Source organism: Cottoperca gobio, unplaced genomic scaffold (genome assembly GCF_900634415.1).
Source record: "Cottoperca gobio unplaced genomic scaffold, fCotGob3.1 fCotGob3_42arrow_ctg1, whole genome shotgun sequence".
In the NCBI taxonomy this organism is placed as follows: domain Eukaryota; kingdom Metazoa; phylum Chordata; class Actinopteri; order Perciformes; family Bovichtidae; genus Cottoperca; species Cottoperca gobio.
Window position 1 is genome coordinate 319,560 of NW_021167006.1, and position 19,181 is coordinate 338,740.

Sequence of the window (19,181 nt, forward strand, 5' to 3'; positions counted from 1 at the left end):
ACCTCTCCTACACCACCCACCTCCTCCACCTCTTCTCCTCCCATACCACCTGACTCCCCTTGCACTTTCTCTCCCTCTTTTTTTTATCTGTTGTTTTTTCCCATTTTTTTCCACCACACCAAGTGAATTAACACCACCTATCCCGTGCACAAAGCTGGACACAGCAGCTGCCACCGGCCGCCCCAGCGGAGAGCCCTCCTCCGAAGCCGCGGTCCCTCCCGGCGAAGAGCCCCCCTCCGGGGCAGCAGCAGCCGCTCCTCCAGGACTAGGCGGAGCTGGATCCCCGCGCTTCGGACAGGCTATCGCGGTGTGTCCCTCCTCCCCGCAACCAAAACATTTCATAACCGATGAAGTGGCAAATATCACGTATTCATAATCATCTACTTTAACGTGGAAGCGGAGGTTGAGCTCTGCATCTCGGTTATTAAGTATCATATACAGCTGTCTTCGGTGAGACACTACGTGCTTCAGCAACTGAGATTTACATCCAGACAGAATCTGTTTTACCAGGGAAACAACTGAGCTAAATATTTGTCCATTTCTATATCCAACGTTCTGTGTGTCCTGGCAGAAGAGGTTTTCCTGCTGCAGATGTTCCCTCCTTCACATCCTGTTGGTAGTTTAATGTACACGATGCATCAGATTCTATAACATCATCACATGTTTTGTATCTTTGTCTCTAAAAAGTCTACTTTTCATGAGTTCCTCAGAAAAACAGTTTTCAGCTTTGTGACATCATCTTCCAGCTGATCGAGAGGCTTTTTAAACACTTTATTTATCTAAAGGAGGATGTGAGAAGTATAAAGTAACAGTTTATACATTTGAAAGTCTGCAGGAGTAGAAGTCTACACATGTACAGACATTTCTACTGAAGCGTAAGTGAAGTTACTTTGGTGCTTTGAGTAGCCGTTGACCTGCAGCCACCATGTGAGAATATTTGTTTGTTTTCTTCAGGTTTTCTCTCGCTTCCTGCACGCTGTGCTGGAATTCATTTTTAGTTTCCAGACAATCATCTCACTCTGTCTCTGTGCATAGTTATATAAAAAGTTGTGTGTAGCTGACAAGAAAAACTGCATAATATTGAGTGTTTCCTTTAAACTAGAAGAGTTGTGTGTGTTACTCAGTAGAAACACTTCACACCTTGCAGCGCGTCGGCCTCATGACTTTACTTCCTGTCTTCGGCTCTGCTGGGTTTCATTACTCACCATATTATACAATATTACCGACTTCACCAGCATCGTGTATGATCTGTGGCTTGCTCTCACACGTTCAATCACATTGAACCTGAAACAAATGTCTGTTTACACTGTTGTGTAAACTTGTGCTTTGGTCATATTTAACAACAGAGCTTATCAATGAAATGCTTTGCAACAACACTAACAGCTCAGATTTCAGAGTGTCCCTTAACGCACCAACAAGACAGTTGAAAACTATAAATGTAAGAGATGAACAATAATAACAGCTTGTGTGCAACAATGTCTTTGAAATCTCAGATGTATTTTAGTCCTTGAATGCACCACGAACAGTTTTAAAAAGAGTCAATGAAAGTAGAAACGATCACATTCATATTATCTTTTGTGCTTGTGTTTTGCTTTTGACCTTTATGACGACAGAGGAAGCAACAAAGTCTCTAAAATCTCAGATGTCAGAGCGTCCTTGAATGCACCGATAAGAACCGTTTAAAAAAACTCTAGAAAACTACAAAGAAATTACCAAAATCAAAACAAACTTAACATGTTTGATTATTGTTTGTCTTTGATTTCAACAATGTCTCTGAGGTCTGAGATATCAGACTGTCCTTGAACTCACCGCATGGCCGACATTTTCACATTTATATTTGATTATTTTTATTATTTAGTCTTTCGGATTTTTTGACGACAATCTTTTGCTTGACAATGAAATGCTGTCCGACAGATAAATATCCAATGTCCAACTGTCCTTGAATGCACCAATAATTACAATCATCTGTGTATATATTGGCATTGACCACATGATGCTTTTCACATTTCAACTTGAAATGAAACTCTGTATTTGTGTTTTGTGCTGATGGGGTTTCAGTCGTCTCTTCTGGTTTTCTTCACTACTTTTCTCTCCTGCGATGCAACACATCAGATCTTTAGAGTTCGTAGCGGTGCGATGAGCTGCTCAGGGTTCGTGATGGTTTCCATCGCATTTCTGGTGGATGATCCGATGATTTCCAACGCAGGCTGCAGCCTTACTGCGCGCTTTCCAGTAACAACACCTCGAACCTCAATGCACTCCATTGATTTGCATGAAAATGCAGGTCTTTAGTACGACCAGTGAAACCATTATTACATAAAACCCATTGGGGGGGGGGGGGGGGTTGTCAACAGTGAGCATATGATTTGTGTTTGACATGCATGAGTGGGAGACCCCTCACCCTCCCTTCTAGGAAGTTGAGTGATTTAAAGGAAACAGCACAACCACACTTTCACACCTATATTGTCTCTGCATCACACCATCACACACTCTCTCGCTCCGAGTTATAAATAAAGGCTTTTGCGACAAGTCAGACAGTTTGAGCCAACTTCAGGGCAAGAGCCACATCCAGTCAGACGGGTGTTTTGTCGACCTCTCTATCCTCTGCATCGCACCGTTGGGGATTGAAAGTCGCAGTCACAGCGGACCGGCTCGGGAATCGAACCAGCAGGCCGGGGGCATCTGCGTACAAGCGTTGATACGATGGTTGCGGCGGCGAAGGCATTGGTCTGTCTGTCTCTCTGGTTGTCTGTCTGTCACATCAGAGGCGCCTTCATCCCTGTAAAGATGAACAAGACCATCCAGAACCTTCTGCAGTACTATGTGAGTATTAGCCCGGTACCACCATAGAAATAGAACGATTGTAGAACCGACACTGGACTCGTGGTCGTTTGGCGAGTTCAAAAAGAAACGGGCATTTTGTTAGTCATTAAAAACCTCTGAGTTTACACTGACGTTAGCGGCTACAACGCTCTTTGCATCGGCTACAGTACATATAAAAATGGCCGCCGCTCTGACCATCCTGCTAAGTTGACTTGAAGAGAAACGTCCGTTCTGCTCTCGTTCTATTTCTATAACTACTAAGATTATAGTAAAAACTTTATTTATAAAACACTAATAAATCAGATGAAATATTTGTATATTTGCGTATTTGTTCGTACTCTTGAGGCTTCAAATCAAAACTTTGTTCTGCTGATGCTGTTGTTACTTGTACTTATACTGCGACCGGCATACTGTCAGCATTTGTAGTGCAGAACTTCAAACACTGCTTCATGCGTTCTGTTTCCTGCTGCTGCTCACACTCACCACAAACACACACACACATGCACACACACTTTTTCCATTTACTATAAGTATGTTTAAAGGACAATTCTGGTGATGTTTTTCATGTTTTAGTCCATTTACTACAAAAATTATTTATCACAATCATTGGTCGACTTTATGTAAATCACTGTGTACTGCGGTGGTGCATTCAAGGACACTTCTGAGAGTTAAGGATGCTAAAAGCAATCTTTCCTAAAAGCAAGACTCATTCAAACTGTATTTCAGGGTTTTGTTTAGTTTTTTCACAACAGAGATAGTCAATGAAACTCTGCAGCAGATGACACATCACAGACGTCTGAGTGTCCTTGAATGCACCAGCATGACACTTTTTATGTAAAGGTTTAAGAAACTATAAGTGCAATGAAAAAATGACCAAATTCATTAAATCTTTTTCATAACTTGTTTGATAATCTGATATCAGATTACGGAGCTCTCCAGCTACAATGTCTATGAAATCTCAGATGTCTGATGGTCCTTGAATGCACTACAGACAGTTTTTTAAAAGAGTCAATGAAAGAAGAAAACATATTTGAATTCAAACAATCTTTTTCACAACATGTTTGATTATTGTTTGTCTTTTGTTTTTGATTATCTGAACAGAGATTCCTCTGAAATGTGAGATGTCTGACTGTCCTTGAACTCACCTCATGATGCTTTTCACATTTATATCTGATTAATATTTTGTCTTTTGTATTAGATTTCTTGACGATATACTTTAGCTCGTCAATTAAATGTTTGCAAAAGATGGCTCTGAAATCTCCGTCTGTCCTTGAATGCACCAATAATTACAATAATTTGTATGTATTGGGTTAATACAAAAGAAAGAACACTGATATGGAGCCTTTTTATGGGGGATAGACGGTTGATTTGCATCAAATGACCTGAGAGATTCTTTTTTGCAGAAGATTGGAGTGAACGAGAGATTTAACGGGAAGCCCGTCTTCTCCAGAGAACCGCTGTACGGCAAAATGGAGGTAAATAAAAGTCCTTTGATCGTTGTAACAATTTCTCTACATCCTCACATGAGAACATAACGTCTGTCTGAGGTCGGAGACGTGTTGCATCTCCTCGATGCCTTTAACCTCAGTCACCTCTTTAAACTGCCAAAGAAATATAAAAATAACATTACAGATGCTGTCTCACACCAAACAATCTAGACTGACAAATAGCACTATGGAGGTGGGTAGCCTAGCTTAGCATAAAGACTGTCTGCAGGTGGAAACAGCTAGCCTGGCTCTGTTCAAAGTGGAAACAATACACCTGACTTATTAACACTTATTTGCACACAAACAGAAATGTAAACAAAACTATTTGATTTCATGCAAAAATGTCTTGACTAGCCGTGTATCCACCCGTGTTGTGTTTGTTTATTGTTTAGTTAAGGATCCCTGGCGATAATGCATCACATAAACCACAAGCTGTGCGATTTTTACATTTCTGTTTGTGTAAACGAGATGTATTTATTTAACTTTGGACGGAGCCAGACTGGCGGTTTCCCCCTGCGTCCAGTCTTTATGCTAAGCTAGGCGAATCATTATTCGGATCTGCTCTTCCTCGGCCAATACTGCACCCGTCCACCAAATCTCATGAAAATCGGGCGAGTAGTTTTTTAACAAACTGAAACCATAACTTCCTTGTCAGTGTTTTTTAAAATCATATTCAGGTATTGATGGTGGTACACATGGAACACACACACACACACACACACACACACACACACACACACACACACACACACACCTCTGGGATTTCCAACTGTTGTTTTCCTCTCACCACAACTCGACATTTTATCACCTTTACAATTGATTCCAGGTTAAGATAACATTAAGATGTTTCTGTGGAAGGATTACATGCAACCAAATGTATCACCTTCATGTTTCACAGTCAATGAGTGGCATTTCCACTTTAAGGCCCACTCTGCGCTTAATTTAACTTGTGTGTGGGAAACCACAGAGGGTTGTTTCCACTATGTAAAAGGTTTAACAACTCCAGGCTCATCTGTTTCCATTTAAATAATTATACCACTAATTTGATATGCTTTAGGAATATAACAACACATGTCTACTTTCATATTTCACACCATGAGATGTTATGTTGAGTTCCTTCTTTTTAAGTTGAAGCTTTGCATTTTTGCAATGGTCAGCAAAGACATCACCAGGACGCCTAAAACAACTGTGATGTTTATTTAAACGCAATTTTTAAATCCCCCACCAGAAACTTCATAATGTTTTCTTTTTCAGGCAAAGCGTGTGTTTATGGTTGGTGTATTGGAGACCTATGAAAGGCTGATTGAGCAGATGTTGAGGCAGCTGCCCACCCCGAGCCCCCAGACAGCCTTAGCTGGCACCGCCAGTGGTAGTGAGGGGGAAGCGGGCGGCGATGTCAGGACGGAGCTGAGCTACATCCTGAAGAAGATCCAGTACCTGAGGAAGTACCGTTACCAGGAGCAGGAGAAGCTTCTGCAGAGTCTGAAAACTCTAAAACACATCCAGGTAGACAGACAAAAATATATTTGCATGCAAATATACAATCTGGCCTGAGTATATTCTGTATTAGTTTTAAAGGCTTGTGGAAGGATTACAGAAGGTTCACTTAGATCCAATATGGGGCTTAAGATCCAGCCTTATGAGTGACTTATGCAGCCTTAAAGTAACACTTAATGGAGAGTTGTTTCTTTATTTGACTAAATAAGGCTTATGGAACATTTATTAAGAGCATATAAAGGCTTTAAAGTAAGGCTTAAGGAAGGTTTCTGTTGGGCCTTTTAGGGCCAATGTAGGGCTAAACTTAAAGCTTATTAAAGATCTTTATTGGGCCTTTATGCAGCATATGGAGGGATTAATATAAGGCTTTTATATAGGGGCTTACGGAGGGCTTATGGAGGTCGGCTCATGGGAGGATTGTATAGTGCTGGATATAAAGCTCATTGAAAGATGTATGTGTGGTTTAAGTAGGGCTTACAGTAAGGCTTATGGGAGGTTTCTATAGGGGCTAAGTAAACAGACTCCTCCAATAAACCTCCCATGAGTTTACTGTAAGCCCTACTAACGCCTTTGTAAGCCTACATTAACTCTTCACAATACTTACTTATTTGGAAGATTTACTAAAGGTTTTTGGCACTTTTAATATGTCTACGTGTTACTGTTGTGGGAACTGTGTATTTACTTTTAGAAAATGAATGTTAAATTTCGCCCCCCGTCTCCGTCTCTCCTCCAGATGGATAACAGTGTCGTCCAGAGCAAAGCATTGTGGGAGCTGCCGTGGCTGTATGAGGAGGCTAGTATGCTGAACGACAACATCAATAGGCAGCGGCGGCGACGACGGCAAGCCCGGAGGGTCAAAACCCATCCGAAAGCCTGAACGACCAACAAAGAGGTCAACAATGACGGCAACAAGGAAATTAAATGACAAATCATAAATGGATAAAATAACATAAGAAATATTACAATACCAAAGGAATACCCACATTCAAACCAACATACAACCTTTTTCTTTTTCTGTTTTACAAGGTTGTTAATGAGATTATTTATAAATAAATATATATTTATTACAATGACCGCAGTTTATGCCTAATAGAAATTGTAATTTTGTAAAATTCATATATATTTTTAAGGAAGTTCGATAGTTGAAAGAAGTGTGGCGGTTTGATACTATGATAGTATTCAACATGGAGTTAAACTTTATTAATCACAACATCTATCATCACCTGGAAATACTTGATTTCTTGATTTTTACTTATTTAAAAACTGAAGATGATTTAATGCTCAGAAAATTAGAAAGAGTGAATTCTAATATATTTATAAAATATTAAGCTAAGTATCATTTCTCATATGGTACAAAGTACCAAAGACAAGTTTAATACTGACAAACTTAAATGTCCTCTGAACATCAGGTCTATCACTGAAGTACTTTACTGAAGAGTATGTAGTTGAAGTACTCTTCAGGGATATTTGTATTTGACTGACATAATTTTCTCTATTTATTTTTGTATTTAAAGTGTCTATTTAATAATCATACTGCTATGACTGATTGTTGATAATTTATTCATTGTATTTATTCATTGGCTCATGCAGACAAATAAAACAGAATGAACTTCATTTTCTGATTGTTGTGATGCACTTTGTTTTTGAATTTACGTGGCAAGTTAAGTACAGAGATTTACACCAAGATTTTTTATTTAATTTCAAGAGTAAACAATCTTACGTGGAGGTTCTACTAAAGGAAACTCAAGATCATAACACATGAGCTTCATTAGCAGTTTGACCAATTGTTGTGAAATTGTTAATGTTCAGATTTCCATATTTCTAAGCACTTCTAAGACCTCTACTGCTTTAAAGTCAACACAGACTATAGGTCCTCAAAAGTCATTAAAGACAACTGGAAATTGATCAACTACATTTCATCAACCTTTACTGGCCAAGCTCTTGTGAAACCATCCAAAGCTCCACTTTATTTGGACTTTTGAGTTATTTTGTAAACTGCTGTGTCCAAGGTCAAGAATCAACTTTTTAAACTCAATCATTGACTTGTTGAAATCACAAAGAGACTTGGCAACACAGCCGGGTATATTTGAGTGTCATCTGCATTACATATCTTATAACTCATAAATGTATAATTTATTTCCACATTTACATGCTTCCATTTTATGAAACAAAAGAGGCCCAATGATTGAGCCTTGAGGAACTCCGCATGCCATTTTGTTCTGCTTGTCTTGCTACAATAAGTAAAAATCAAGAAATTTAAAACATTCAAATAATAAACTAACATTATCAACATAATGTTACAGTATTGTGTTGCAGAGATATCTACTGAAATTAGCATGCTAATGTCCTGTAACACCACTTCTTTCTTGAGGGGCGGTAGTAAGTCACTGTCGCGCCGGTCTGACCTCAGTGCAACACGAGAACACGAAGAAGTAGAGCTACACCGATGGCTTGTCAATAAAACATCCATGATCTCTGCACGTTTTGATAGTTTGTTTATTGGATTAAATCAGAAGTGGAGGCTGATCTGCTCGTATTGGTTACGTTACGGACGGAGTTTACATTTGCTGTTATACTTAAATGCACCAAAAGTAAAAGTACTCACGAGACACTGCTTCTTTGTAAGAGGGCACAAACCAGAAAGATTTGAAACCACAATGTGTTGGGATTTATAATCTTCACATGTGTGTTTTATGTAAAATAATCTGCAAAGTAACGATAAACCAGGTGTGGACTGTAACTGTTTACTTAAGTAAAAGTTTGAATGCAGGACTTTCACTTAAATTCACAGTATTTAAGTAAATCTGAAATGAAATGACAAATATTCACACTTCAACACTTGTGTTGACGGGTCGGGGTATTTCTGCAACATAAACTCAGACCCCCCACCCTCCTTCCAATGCACAGACCTGATGTCACTTCCTGTGATATCACTTCTAGTAAACAGTAGGTTGTCTTCTTTTACTGTAACTGTGCAGCCCCTTTACCCATAGTGCACCCCGGTCGCTCTGTGAGGTTGTGACTTCTAAGAAAACCCGAGCTGTGCTTCCCCACAGCTGCTGGAGAGCAGAGCTGTGAGTTTGTGTGGTCAATAAACTTCACGGTTATTCACACTGTGGAAGACAAAGAAACTCAAACATTAAAAAAAAATAATCTTAAATAAAACTGTATATTTGCTTTTAAATATGTAGTGTTTTTTTTAAAAACAGCTGGTCACTGTAGGTTTTAAAAAGTAAATCAATAAAACGTTACTTAAAGTATCAAGTATGTATGGGGGGGGGCATTGAAGAGGCGGTGGTAAAGGACACTTCAGCGGGACAGCGATGGAAACCATGATGGCACCTCTGTGTGTGTGTGTGTGTGTGTGTGTGTGTGTGTGTGTGTGTGTGTGTGTCTGTCTGTCTGTCTGTCTGTCTGTGTGTGTGTGTGTGTGTGTGTGTGTGTGTGTGTGTGTGTGTGTGTGTGTGCAGGTTTCAGTGTGAGTCAGCATGTTGCAGATGCTGTAGCAGGAGAAACGAAACTTGACAGATAATATTCTGCAAGTTTGAACTCACAGCTCTGCACCGCTGCAACATCAGCAAACATAATATTCTGAAGTGTTATGTCGCCAACAGCACCCTGCATGCTAACATGCTAACAGGCTAACAAATGACAGAGCAGATGTTTAGCAGGTAGAATGTTTTCCATGTTCTCCATCTCAGACATCGAAGAACTAGAGGCGATGTTGCGTCCTGGCCAAAAGGTCGCACTTGAACACATCGCAAAGACTTCAGCCAACGGCCAACTAGCACGTACGTTCTGACATCGGTGTGTCAGGGCCTTTTGTTTAGCGTGTTAGCATGCAAACATTAGCTAGTTAGCAGTAAACACAAATTGCTGATGTGAATTTCATTAGTCCTGCAGGTATTTGGTCATAAACCTAAGACCTGATGATGGCACAAGATGAAAAGTCTGAGCATCATCATTACAAGTCATCCTGAGGGGAACATGAACATCCACATTTCATGTCAGTCCTTCCAATAGTAGAAGAGATGTTTCATTCAAAATCTCAAGTCAGCCTCCTGGTGGCGCAAGAGGAAAAGTCAGAGGATCATCAAAGTCAGAGGATCATCTAAGTCAGAGGATCATCAAAGTCAGTATGTTTCCTGCTCTGGGAACGAAGAATATCTGACCAAAGGTTCTTGGCAATCCATGGAACAGTTGTTGAGAAGATTCTTCAGTCTGGAACAAAGAGGGCCGACAATCCAAAGAGCCATGTCGCTAAAGAAACTTCCATTAATGGGTTTTCTGTTTAACTTTTATTGGTTTGTACCAATAAAAGTTAAATAGAAAACACATTAATTTCTTGCATTAATTTAAGTTCTTGCACATCAGAAAGGACCAAAACGTTTGTAATAAATTAACTACTGATCGATTCAGGATCTTTAGTTTTATACACGCTTTGATTTTGTTTTTAAAAGTATCTGAGAGATAAAGTCAGAATAAATCCAAACGGCCTCACTTGAGCAAGTCGGTAATATTGCTCATTTTATCAGCAGGAAGTGTGTGAGACACACACACACACACACACACACACACACACACACACACACACACACACACACACACACAGATTGCTATCTAACCACTGAAAGAAGATAAAGTCTGAGAGATAAGTACTTGAGAAATTTTACTGAAGTTGCAAAGAAATATCACAAGTGTGTGTGTATATATACATATCTATACATACATATGTATATATATGTATATATATATGTATATACATATATATGTATATATATATGTATATACATATATATATACATATATGCAGAGTGAGCTCAGTATATATATATATATTGATTTTAATATATATATATATATAAGATCATCACATGTTCGTATCTTTGTCCTGTGAGAACCTCGTGTCTGAGCTTGCTCTACATATATATATATACAAATGTATATATATATATATATATATACATTTGTATATGTGATGATCTTATAGAATATGATGCATTGTGTACATTAAACTACCAACAGGATGTAAAGGAGGGAAACATCTGCAGCAGGATAATGCTGACACACACATTAATGTAACACACACATTATCATTCATTCCTCTCTGGGAACCATCACCTTATCGTGGTGGAGAGGTTTGTGTGTCCCTATGAACCTGAGAGCTGTGTTGTCTGGAGCCTAGTGCTCCTGGTAGGGTCTCCCAAGGCAAATTGGTCTCAGGTGAGGGGCCAGACTAAGAATGGTTCAAAAACGACTTCATGAAAAAAAGGGAAAGGAAAGGAGAGACCCTGCCCGGAGGAAGCCCGGGGAACCCATCTGGAGCCAGGTCCAGAGGGAGGGCCCGACAGCGATCCGTAGTCTTGCTGGGAGACTTCAACGCACACGTGGGAAACGATGGAGACACTTGGAAAGGTGTGATTGGGAGGAAGGGCCTCCCTGATCTAAACCCGAACGGTCGTTTGTTGTTGGACTTCTGTGCTAGTTTTCAGACATCCCTGTGGAGGTTGGGGGCATTGAGCCTGAGTGGGCGATGTTCAAAACCTCTATTGCTGAAGCTGCGGTGATGAGCTGTGGTCTCAAGGTCTTAGGTGCCTCAAGGGGCGGTAACCCTCGAACACTGTGGTGGACCCCGGTGGTCAGAGAAGCCGTCCGACTGAAGAAGGAGTCCTTCCGGGTTATGTTATCCGGGTGGACTCCGGAAACAGTTGCAGGGAACCGAAGGAGTAGAAGGGCGGCAGCCTCTGCCGTGTCAGAGGCAAAGCAGCGGGTGTGGGAGAAGTTCGGAGAAGCTATGGAGAAGGACTTTCGGTCGGCACCAAGGTGCTTCTGGAAAACCATCCGGTACCTCAGGAGGGGGAAGCGAGGAACCATGCAAGCTGTGTACAGCAAGGGTGGGATCCTGCTGACTTTGACTGAGAAGGTTATCAGCAGGTGGAAGGAGCACTTTGAGGAACTCCTGAATCCGACTAACACGCCCTCTATGGTAGAGGCAAAGCTGGAAGCTGATGGGGGATCATCGTCAATTTCCCTGATGGAAGTCACTGAGGTAGTCAAACAACTCCACAGTGGCAAAGCCGCAGGGGTTGATGAGATCCGTCCAGAAATGCTGAAGGCTTTGGGTGTTGAGGGGCTGTCTTGGTTGACACGCCTCGTCAACATTGCGTGGAAGTCTGGGATAGTGCCTAGGGGTTGACCGGAGTGGTGGTTCCCCTATTTAAAAAGGGGGACCAGAGAGTGTGTGCCAACTACAGGGGTATCACACTTCTCAGCCTCCCTGGTAAAGTCTACTCCAAGGTACTGGAAAGGAGGGTTCGGCCGGTAGTCGAACCTCTGATTGAAGAGGAACAATGAGGATTCCGTCCTGGTCGTGGAACAACGGACCAACTCTTTACTTTTGCAAGGATCGTGGAGGGGGCCTGGGAGTACGCCCATCCGGTCTACATGTGTTTTGTGGATCTGGAGAAGGCGTATGACCGGGTCCCCCGGGTGATACTGTGGGAGGTGCTGCGGGAGTATGGGGTGAGGGGGTCACTTCTGAGGGCCATCCAATCCCTGTACGCCCAAAGCGAGAGTTGTGTCCGGATACTCGGCAGTAAGTCGGACTCGTCCCCAGTGAATGTTGGCCTCCGCCAGGGCTGCGCTTTATCACCAATCCTGTTCGCCGGGGAGACCCCGGGGAAGACCCAGGACTCGGTGGAGAGATTATATCTCCTCACTGGCCTGGGAACGCCTCAGGATCCCCCAGTCGGTGCTGGAGGATGTGGCCTGGAGAAGGGAAGATTGGGGTTTCTTACTGGAGCTGCTGCCCCCGCGACCCGATCCCGGATAAGCGGTAGACGATGGATGGATGGATGGACACATTAATGTAACACACACATTAATGTAGCAGGAACATGTAACACACACATTAATGTCACAGGAACATGTAACACACACATTAATGTCACAAGAACATGTAACACACACATTAATGTAACAGGAACATGTAACACACACATTAATGTAACAGGAACATGTAACACACACATTAATGTCACAAGAACATGTAACACACACATTAATGTAACAGGAACATGTAACACACACATTAATGTCACAGGAACATGTAACACACACATTAATGTCACAAGAACATGTAACACACACATTAATGTAACAGGAACATGTAACACACACATTAATGTAACAGGAACATGTAACACACACATTAATGTAGCAGGAACATGTAACACACACATTAATGTAACAGGAACATGTAACACACACATTAATGTAACACACACATTAATGTAGCAGGAACATGTAACACACACATTAATGTCACAGGAACATGTAACACACACATTAATGTCACAAGAACATGTAACACACACATTAATGTAACAGGAACATGTAACACACACATTAATGTAACAGGAACATGTAACACACACATTAATGTAGCAGGAACATGTAACACACACATTAATGTAACAGGAACATGTAACACACACATTAATGTAACAGGAACATGTAACACACACATTAATGTAGCAGGAACATGTAACACACACATTAATGTAACAGGAACATGTAACACACACATTAATGTAACACACACATTAATGTAACAGGAACATGTATCACACACATTAATGCAACAGGAACATGTAACACACATTAATGTAACAGAAACATGTAACACACACATTAATGTAGCAGGAACATGTAACACACACATTAATGTAACAGGAACATGTAACACACATTAATGTAACAGGAACATGTAACACACACATTAATGTAACAGGAACATGTAACACACACATGAATGTAACAGGAACATGTAACACACACATTAATGTAACAGGAACATGTAACACACACATTAATGTAACAGGAACATGTAACACACACATTAATGCAACAGGAACATGTAACACACATTAATGTAACAGGAACATGTAACACACACATTAATGTAACAGGAACATGTAACACACACATTAATGTAACAGGAACATGTAACACACATTAATGTAACAGGAACATGTAACACACACATTAATGTAACAGGAACATGTAACACACACATTAATGTAACAGGAACATGTAACACACATTAATGTAACAGGAACATGTAACACACACAACAGACATGCAAACGTTAATCACAACAAACCATTAATTAAACAAATTTTATTTCTAAGTTGAATCGCTCGACACTGAATGATGCAGATCACTGTGGATTAACTTCAAATCTTAAGTATACCACTCTGCTTTTATTTTGAAAAGCCAGCACAGGAAGAAACCAAACAGCAACCAGCTGCTGTCAATCACTCTGCTAAGGAAGCTAATGGTGATGGCTAACTGTTGCTAAATATTCTTTGTTTACAGCAGAGCGAACAGGCGTAAGTCCCGCCTCTGCTTAATTCTGATTGGACACGCCATTGGAGGAGCCAATGGAAGATAAAAGCGTCCAATCAGCAGCCGCCACAGTGTAAGTGTGTTAATCTGCATTTCCTCTAATGGCCACTAGATGCTGCACGTATAAAACTGACTGCATGAAGTGAAAGGAAATAATATTTGATCATGTTCTCAGTATCTGCAATTCTTCTAATGTTCTAATGAGATTTTCACAATAAAATGTTGCATTAATAACATATTGAAGCCTTGAAACAGGATTTTTGGTAAAGCAGAAACCTCACAAGATGCCTGAGCATCCAGGGGATAAATGTAGAGCTGCAACCAACGATTATTTTCATTATTTATTAATTTACCGATTAGATAGATAGATACTTTATTTATCCCGAGGGAAATTCAGGAAAGGCTATGTAGATTATGCTCTACATTAATCAATTCATCGTTTGGTCATAAAATAGTAAAACATGTCCATCTCAGTCTTTAAATGTCTTGTTTTGTCACTTTAATAGGATGTAAAACAGAGAAAAGCAGCAAATCTCCATATTTTAGAAGCATTTATGACATTTCTGCGTGAAAAACGACTTGAAAGATTCCTCTATTATCCATTAGTGGACTTCTCGTTGCAGCTCTACTTTAAAGTGTTGTAGTGTTTAAAGTGCTTTCTCTGTCGGCCATCTTTACTGACTTTACGTGAGTCAGCAGCTGGTGTTTTCCTCTGGTTTCTGTCTCACACTCAACAGTTTCTTTATCGCTCTGGAGTTTGTGTCGCGGTTCTTGTGGTTTTATTCTCCTGCTGGCTCTGCAACGATAAAAACAGCATTTTCTGACTTTTTGGTATCAAAAATTACTTCCTGTTCAAAATCTCCCAACTCACCAACTAAGAGTCATAATAGCTTCATATATTAAGAACATAATCACAATAACTTCTCTGCATGGTGGGAAACAAAAGAAAAAAGAGCCTCTGCTGATGTCTGCTGGACAAACTGTGCAACAGCAGAAAGAACTATTTAAATGTTTAAACTGCTTCAATAAGAAAACTAATAATTTATCATTTTCATGTTTGTTATTTTAGTTTGAGAAATGCTGTCAAAATGTTTTAAGTTCTACTTTAAGTAAAATTTCACGTGTCACACGGGGTGTAATGCGACTGTTCAGCCACCAGATGACAGCAGAGTATTCATATTAAATGTATTATTATTATTATAATTATTATTTATTATTTACTGTGTTACAGCAGCAGGTTATCAAGCTTTGCACAGTAGTCAAAATATAAAATATATAATTATTAACACTCACAAGATATATATCTTAGTATCTATAGAATACACGTTATACAATATAAAGAAATACATTAGAATACTCTATAATATAGCAAACTACTACAACTGAAATATAAACAAGGGCTAAACATATTTCATATATTAGACAAAGTAGCTACAGTTATTTCTATAATCAGTAGAATTCATCATCGTGCAGAAAAACCTTAAGATGTTTTATTATATATTAAAGTATCCAGCCTTATATAAAGTAATTATACTTTTCTATATTCTTTACCAGCTGCAGCATTAAAGTGATGAACACATTAATGCAGCAATAATTATGATTAAATAATAGAATATATGGTATATACGTATATTTTGATGCAAATACTTTTGTATTTTAACTTCAGTGAGACTGAAATTAATAACACGAAACAAAACAAAGACAAAAACAAAACAACTGACAAACTACAAGTAATATTATTAATTAATGTAATTATTATAATGTTTTTAAACTGTATTTTCACACTGTGAGAGACTAAAGAGTAATTTAAGTTGTTACAGACTAAACATATAAAGAATCTGTCAAATAAGATGTTTTGATGGAGATTAAACTGCTTAAAAGTATATTTAAGTTCAGCTGCAACAATAAGTGGGTTGAAAGAAAATTAACTTCCAAAAATGTTTAATTAAATGCATTTATTGTTCCAGCTTCTCAAATAGGAAAATCCACTACTTTTATTTTATTTATTTTTTAATCATTTTAATTTAAGTAGCTGAAGCTGTCGAGGAGAAGAAGTATAAAGCGGCATAAAATACTTACGTAAAGGACAAGGACAGTATACAGTACTGTGATTAATATAAATGGTTACATTGCACGACTGCTTTTACACTTATATATCAGACGTTATTATTATTATTATTATTATTATTAATGACTTATTATAATTTGATATATTGTTCATTTAATAACGTGAAGCAGCGACAGATCAGACTCAGTGTGAGAGACGGTTGTATGATGAAGAGAGACGCTGGAAATAAACTGACCTCTGGCCCGATAAATCTGACACCATCTGAACACACACACACACACACACACACACACACACACACACACACACACACACACACACACACACAGTTTTCCATTAGTCCTGAACTCAGAGACCCTGGGAGAAGATCAGCGAGCGCCTGCTGGTGTCTATATTCAATTATCCAGCGAGAGAGAGACAGGCAGGTAGACAGACAGACAGTTTCCATGACTGGTTTTATATTTAGGGTTTCTGTCTGGAGAAGGTGAAACGTTTGACTGCAACAAACTGTCAAACTAATTCATCCAGCTCAGACTTTGTTATTATTGCTTAAGAAGGAAGTTGAATGAGGTGAAAAAAAGTTTAATTGTTAACAAGCTTTTTCTTCGTACAGTCTGCGTGAGGGAAGTTAGACAACCGATACTTCGGTACCAAGTCGATGCCAAAATTCCGAAAGTGACGGAATTCGTTTTTCTACAGAACCGCAGGTAGCGTAGTCCCCGGTGGTACCGCCTGTGCTTGAGATTAACGGCGTCCCGGGGACGATAGAAAATGTGTTTGACGAATCCAATCGCTTCCCTGATAATGCTACATTATGGGGCGTCCCGGTAGCTCACCCGGTAGCACAGGCGACCCATATATTTAAAGGCTGAGTCCTTGCCACAGTGGCCCGTCGTTCAAGTCGGACCCATGGCCATTTGCTGTATGTTGTTCCCCTTCTCTCTCTCTCCCCCTTTCACAATCTTCTCTCTCTCTCTGTCATTAAAGGCATAAAAAGCCCAAAAATACAACTTAAAATAAAAGATAATGCTACATTATGAACAACAAATATGTGTTGAAATCGGAAGGGGGGAAAGTTAGTTAACGTTAGCTGCTAGCTGCTAGCTGTTAGCAGCCAGTGGAGCGAGGTTCTATAGAGTTGCACTATGGTGCGTTCAAGCTCTATTCAATAAAAATGATCGTTGGGCAAAGTAAAATTATAACATTATCATGATGTGTTCAAATGTTGTCTTGTAAAATGTAGTTTTTGGTGACAAACCTGAATAAATCCAGTTTTCACAGCAATATAAAATATTAGAGGGAATTATGACCTTAAACTTCCTGATAAACCAGGATGCAAACGGTAATAAAGGAGTGTGTGTTGAAGTACGTGGGTCGAATTGGTATCGAGAATCGTGGATTTTCACTTATATTAGTATCGACTAACTTTCTGCTATCGTGACATCCGTTGTCTGAATTAATCAGTGTTTCATTCATTTCACTTTATTGACTACTAAAGTATATGTAACAAGAATGAATCATAAATGCATAAATACTTCAATATCCTTTGAATATCCTTCTATATCTTTGCGTGTAGTAATTTAATTGTGAAAAGTAAATGTTTATTGATATTTTATATTTGCACTCTTTCCTTTCTGCACAACTATTTCTCTCGTAGTACGAGGCTTGTAAGAGATATGCAGAGTGTTATCGGCCTATAGCGGGTATTTCATATTTCAGAACTGTGGTGGAAAGTATTTACTATAAGTACAATTTTGAAGTACTTCCATCTTTTGCTTGTTGCACCAGCCTGCGGAGTCTGTAACTGTTTGTTGCCACGTTTGGTGTTTTCTGGTTAATTCTAGTGAAACTTCATTGAGGAAAGATTCTGTATATTTCAAATGGATAATAAGTCTTATGAACAGGCTGCCAGTCGTGGGAAGTAACTAGTACATTTACTTAAGTGCTGTCTTTATTAAGTACAATTTTGAGGTACTGTCTGTTGTCTGTAGCTTGTTTCTGTTTATTGTCGGTCATATTTAGTAAACATTGAGGTAGGAAGCTGTATATTTATAATTAATTATCATCTGTATGAACAAGCTGCCAGAAGTGGAAAGTAACTAAATACATTACTTTTAAGCTAATACTTATGTACTTTTACTTTATTAACATTGTAATGGACTCCTGTGGTGTGACTTTTATATGTGAACACTTTTACTTTCTTTTTTTAAAGTGTCAGTTTATTGTTGGAGCAGCTGTCAGCCCAGAACAGACCGTCTAGCTAAATGTAGTTGACAGGTTTTATAGATTATAACCTTTGTTTTAATGCCGTGTTCAACAGAGTCTGCAGGTCTCACTGTGATTGGTTCCTGCAGGTAAAGTAGTGTCTGGATTTATGGTAAACAATAAATGTCACGTCGAGGTTGTTATTTGAACGGTGGTTTAACATCTGTAAATGGATATTAATTTGGACCCATAATCCCTTGCAGCAAGTCACAGTCTATCAGGTTACCTGTGTGTGTGTGTGTGTGTGTGTGTGTGTGTGTGTGTGTGTGTGTGTCACCGTCATGATCTCCTGCTGAGTTCTGAGCTACATCCAGTTTTAAATAGACACAAACACAGAAGAGGATCCAGATTAACCTCCATCACCATCACGTCACCGTTCACCAGCTCAGAGATGTTCACTGACTCAGCACTAATGTTGATAGATGTTTTACAAACGACTTACAAATCATTTGGGAATCATTAAAAAGCACCTAAAGTGGGCGTCCCGGTAGCTCAACCGGTAGCACAGGCATCCCATATATAAAGGTTTAGTCCTTGCCACAGCGGCCGACTCGACTGGTTCGAGTCTGACCTGTGGCCATTTGCTGTATGTCGTTCCCCTTCTCTCTATCCCCCTTTCACAATCTGCACTT

General features: G+C 39.5%; 1 protein-coding gene across 1 annotated transcript; it reads left to right on the forward strand.

The window, feature by feature from the left end:
* The first annotated feature begins 2,572 nt into the window (after window positions 1–2,572).
* On the forward strand, window positions 2,573–7,024 carry LOC115006016 (interferon gamma-like). Its single transcript, XM_029428020.1, has 4 exons — window positions 2,573–2,823; window positions 4,227–4,298; window positions 5,565–5,816; window positions 6,541–7,024. Exons 1-4 carry the CDS (start codon window positions 2,704–2,706, stop codon window positions 6,682–6,684), a joined length of 588 nt encoding a protein of 195 aa, XP_029283880.1. The 5' UTR covers window positions 2,573–2,703; the 3' UTR covers window positions 6,685–7,024.
* Window positions 7,025–19,181: the final 12,157 nt, after the last annotated feature.

Coding starts and splice junctions, on each gene's coding strand:
- LOC115006016 (XM_029428020.1), top strand. CDS start 2,704: ATGGTTGCGGCGGCGAAGGCATTGGTCTGTCTGTCTCTCTGGTTGTCT. Junction 2,824..4,226: donor AGAACCTTCTGCAGTACTAT/GTGAGTATTAGC, acceptor TCTTTTTTGCAG/AAGATTGGAGTGAACGAGAG. Junction 5,817..6,540: donor AAACTCTAAAACACATCCAG/GTAGACAGACAA, acceptor TCTCTCCTCCAG/ATGGATAACAGTGTCGTCCA.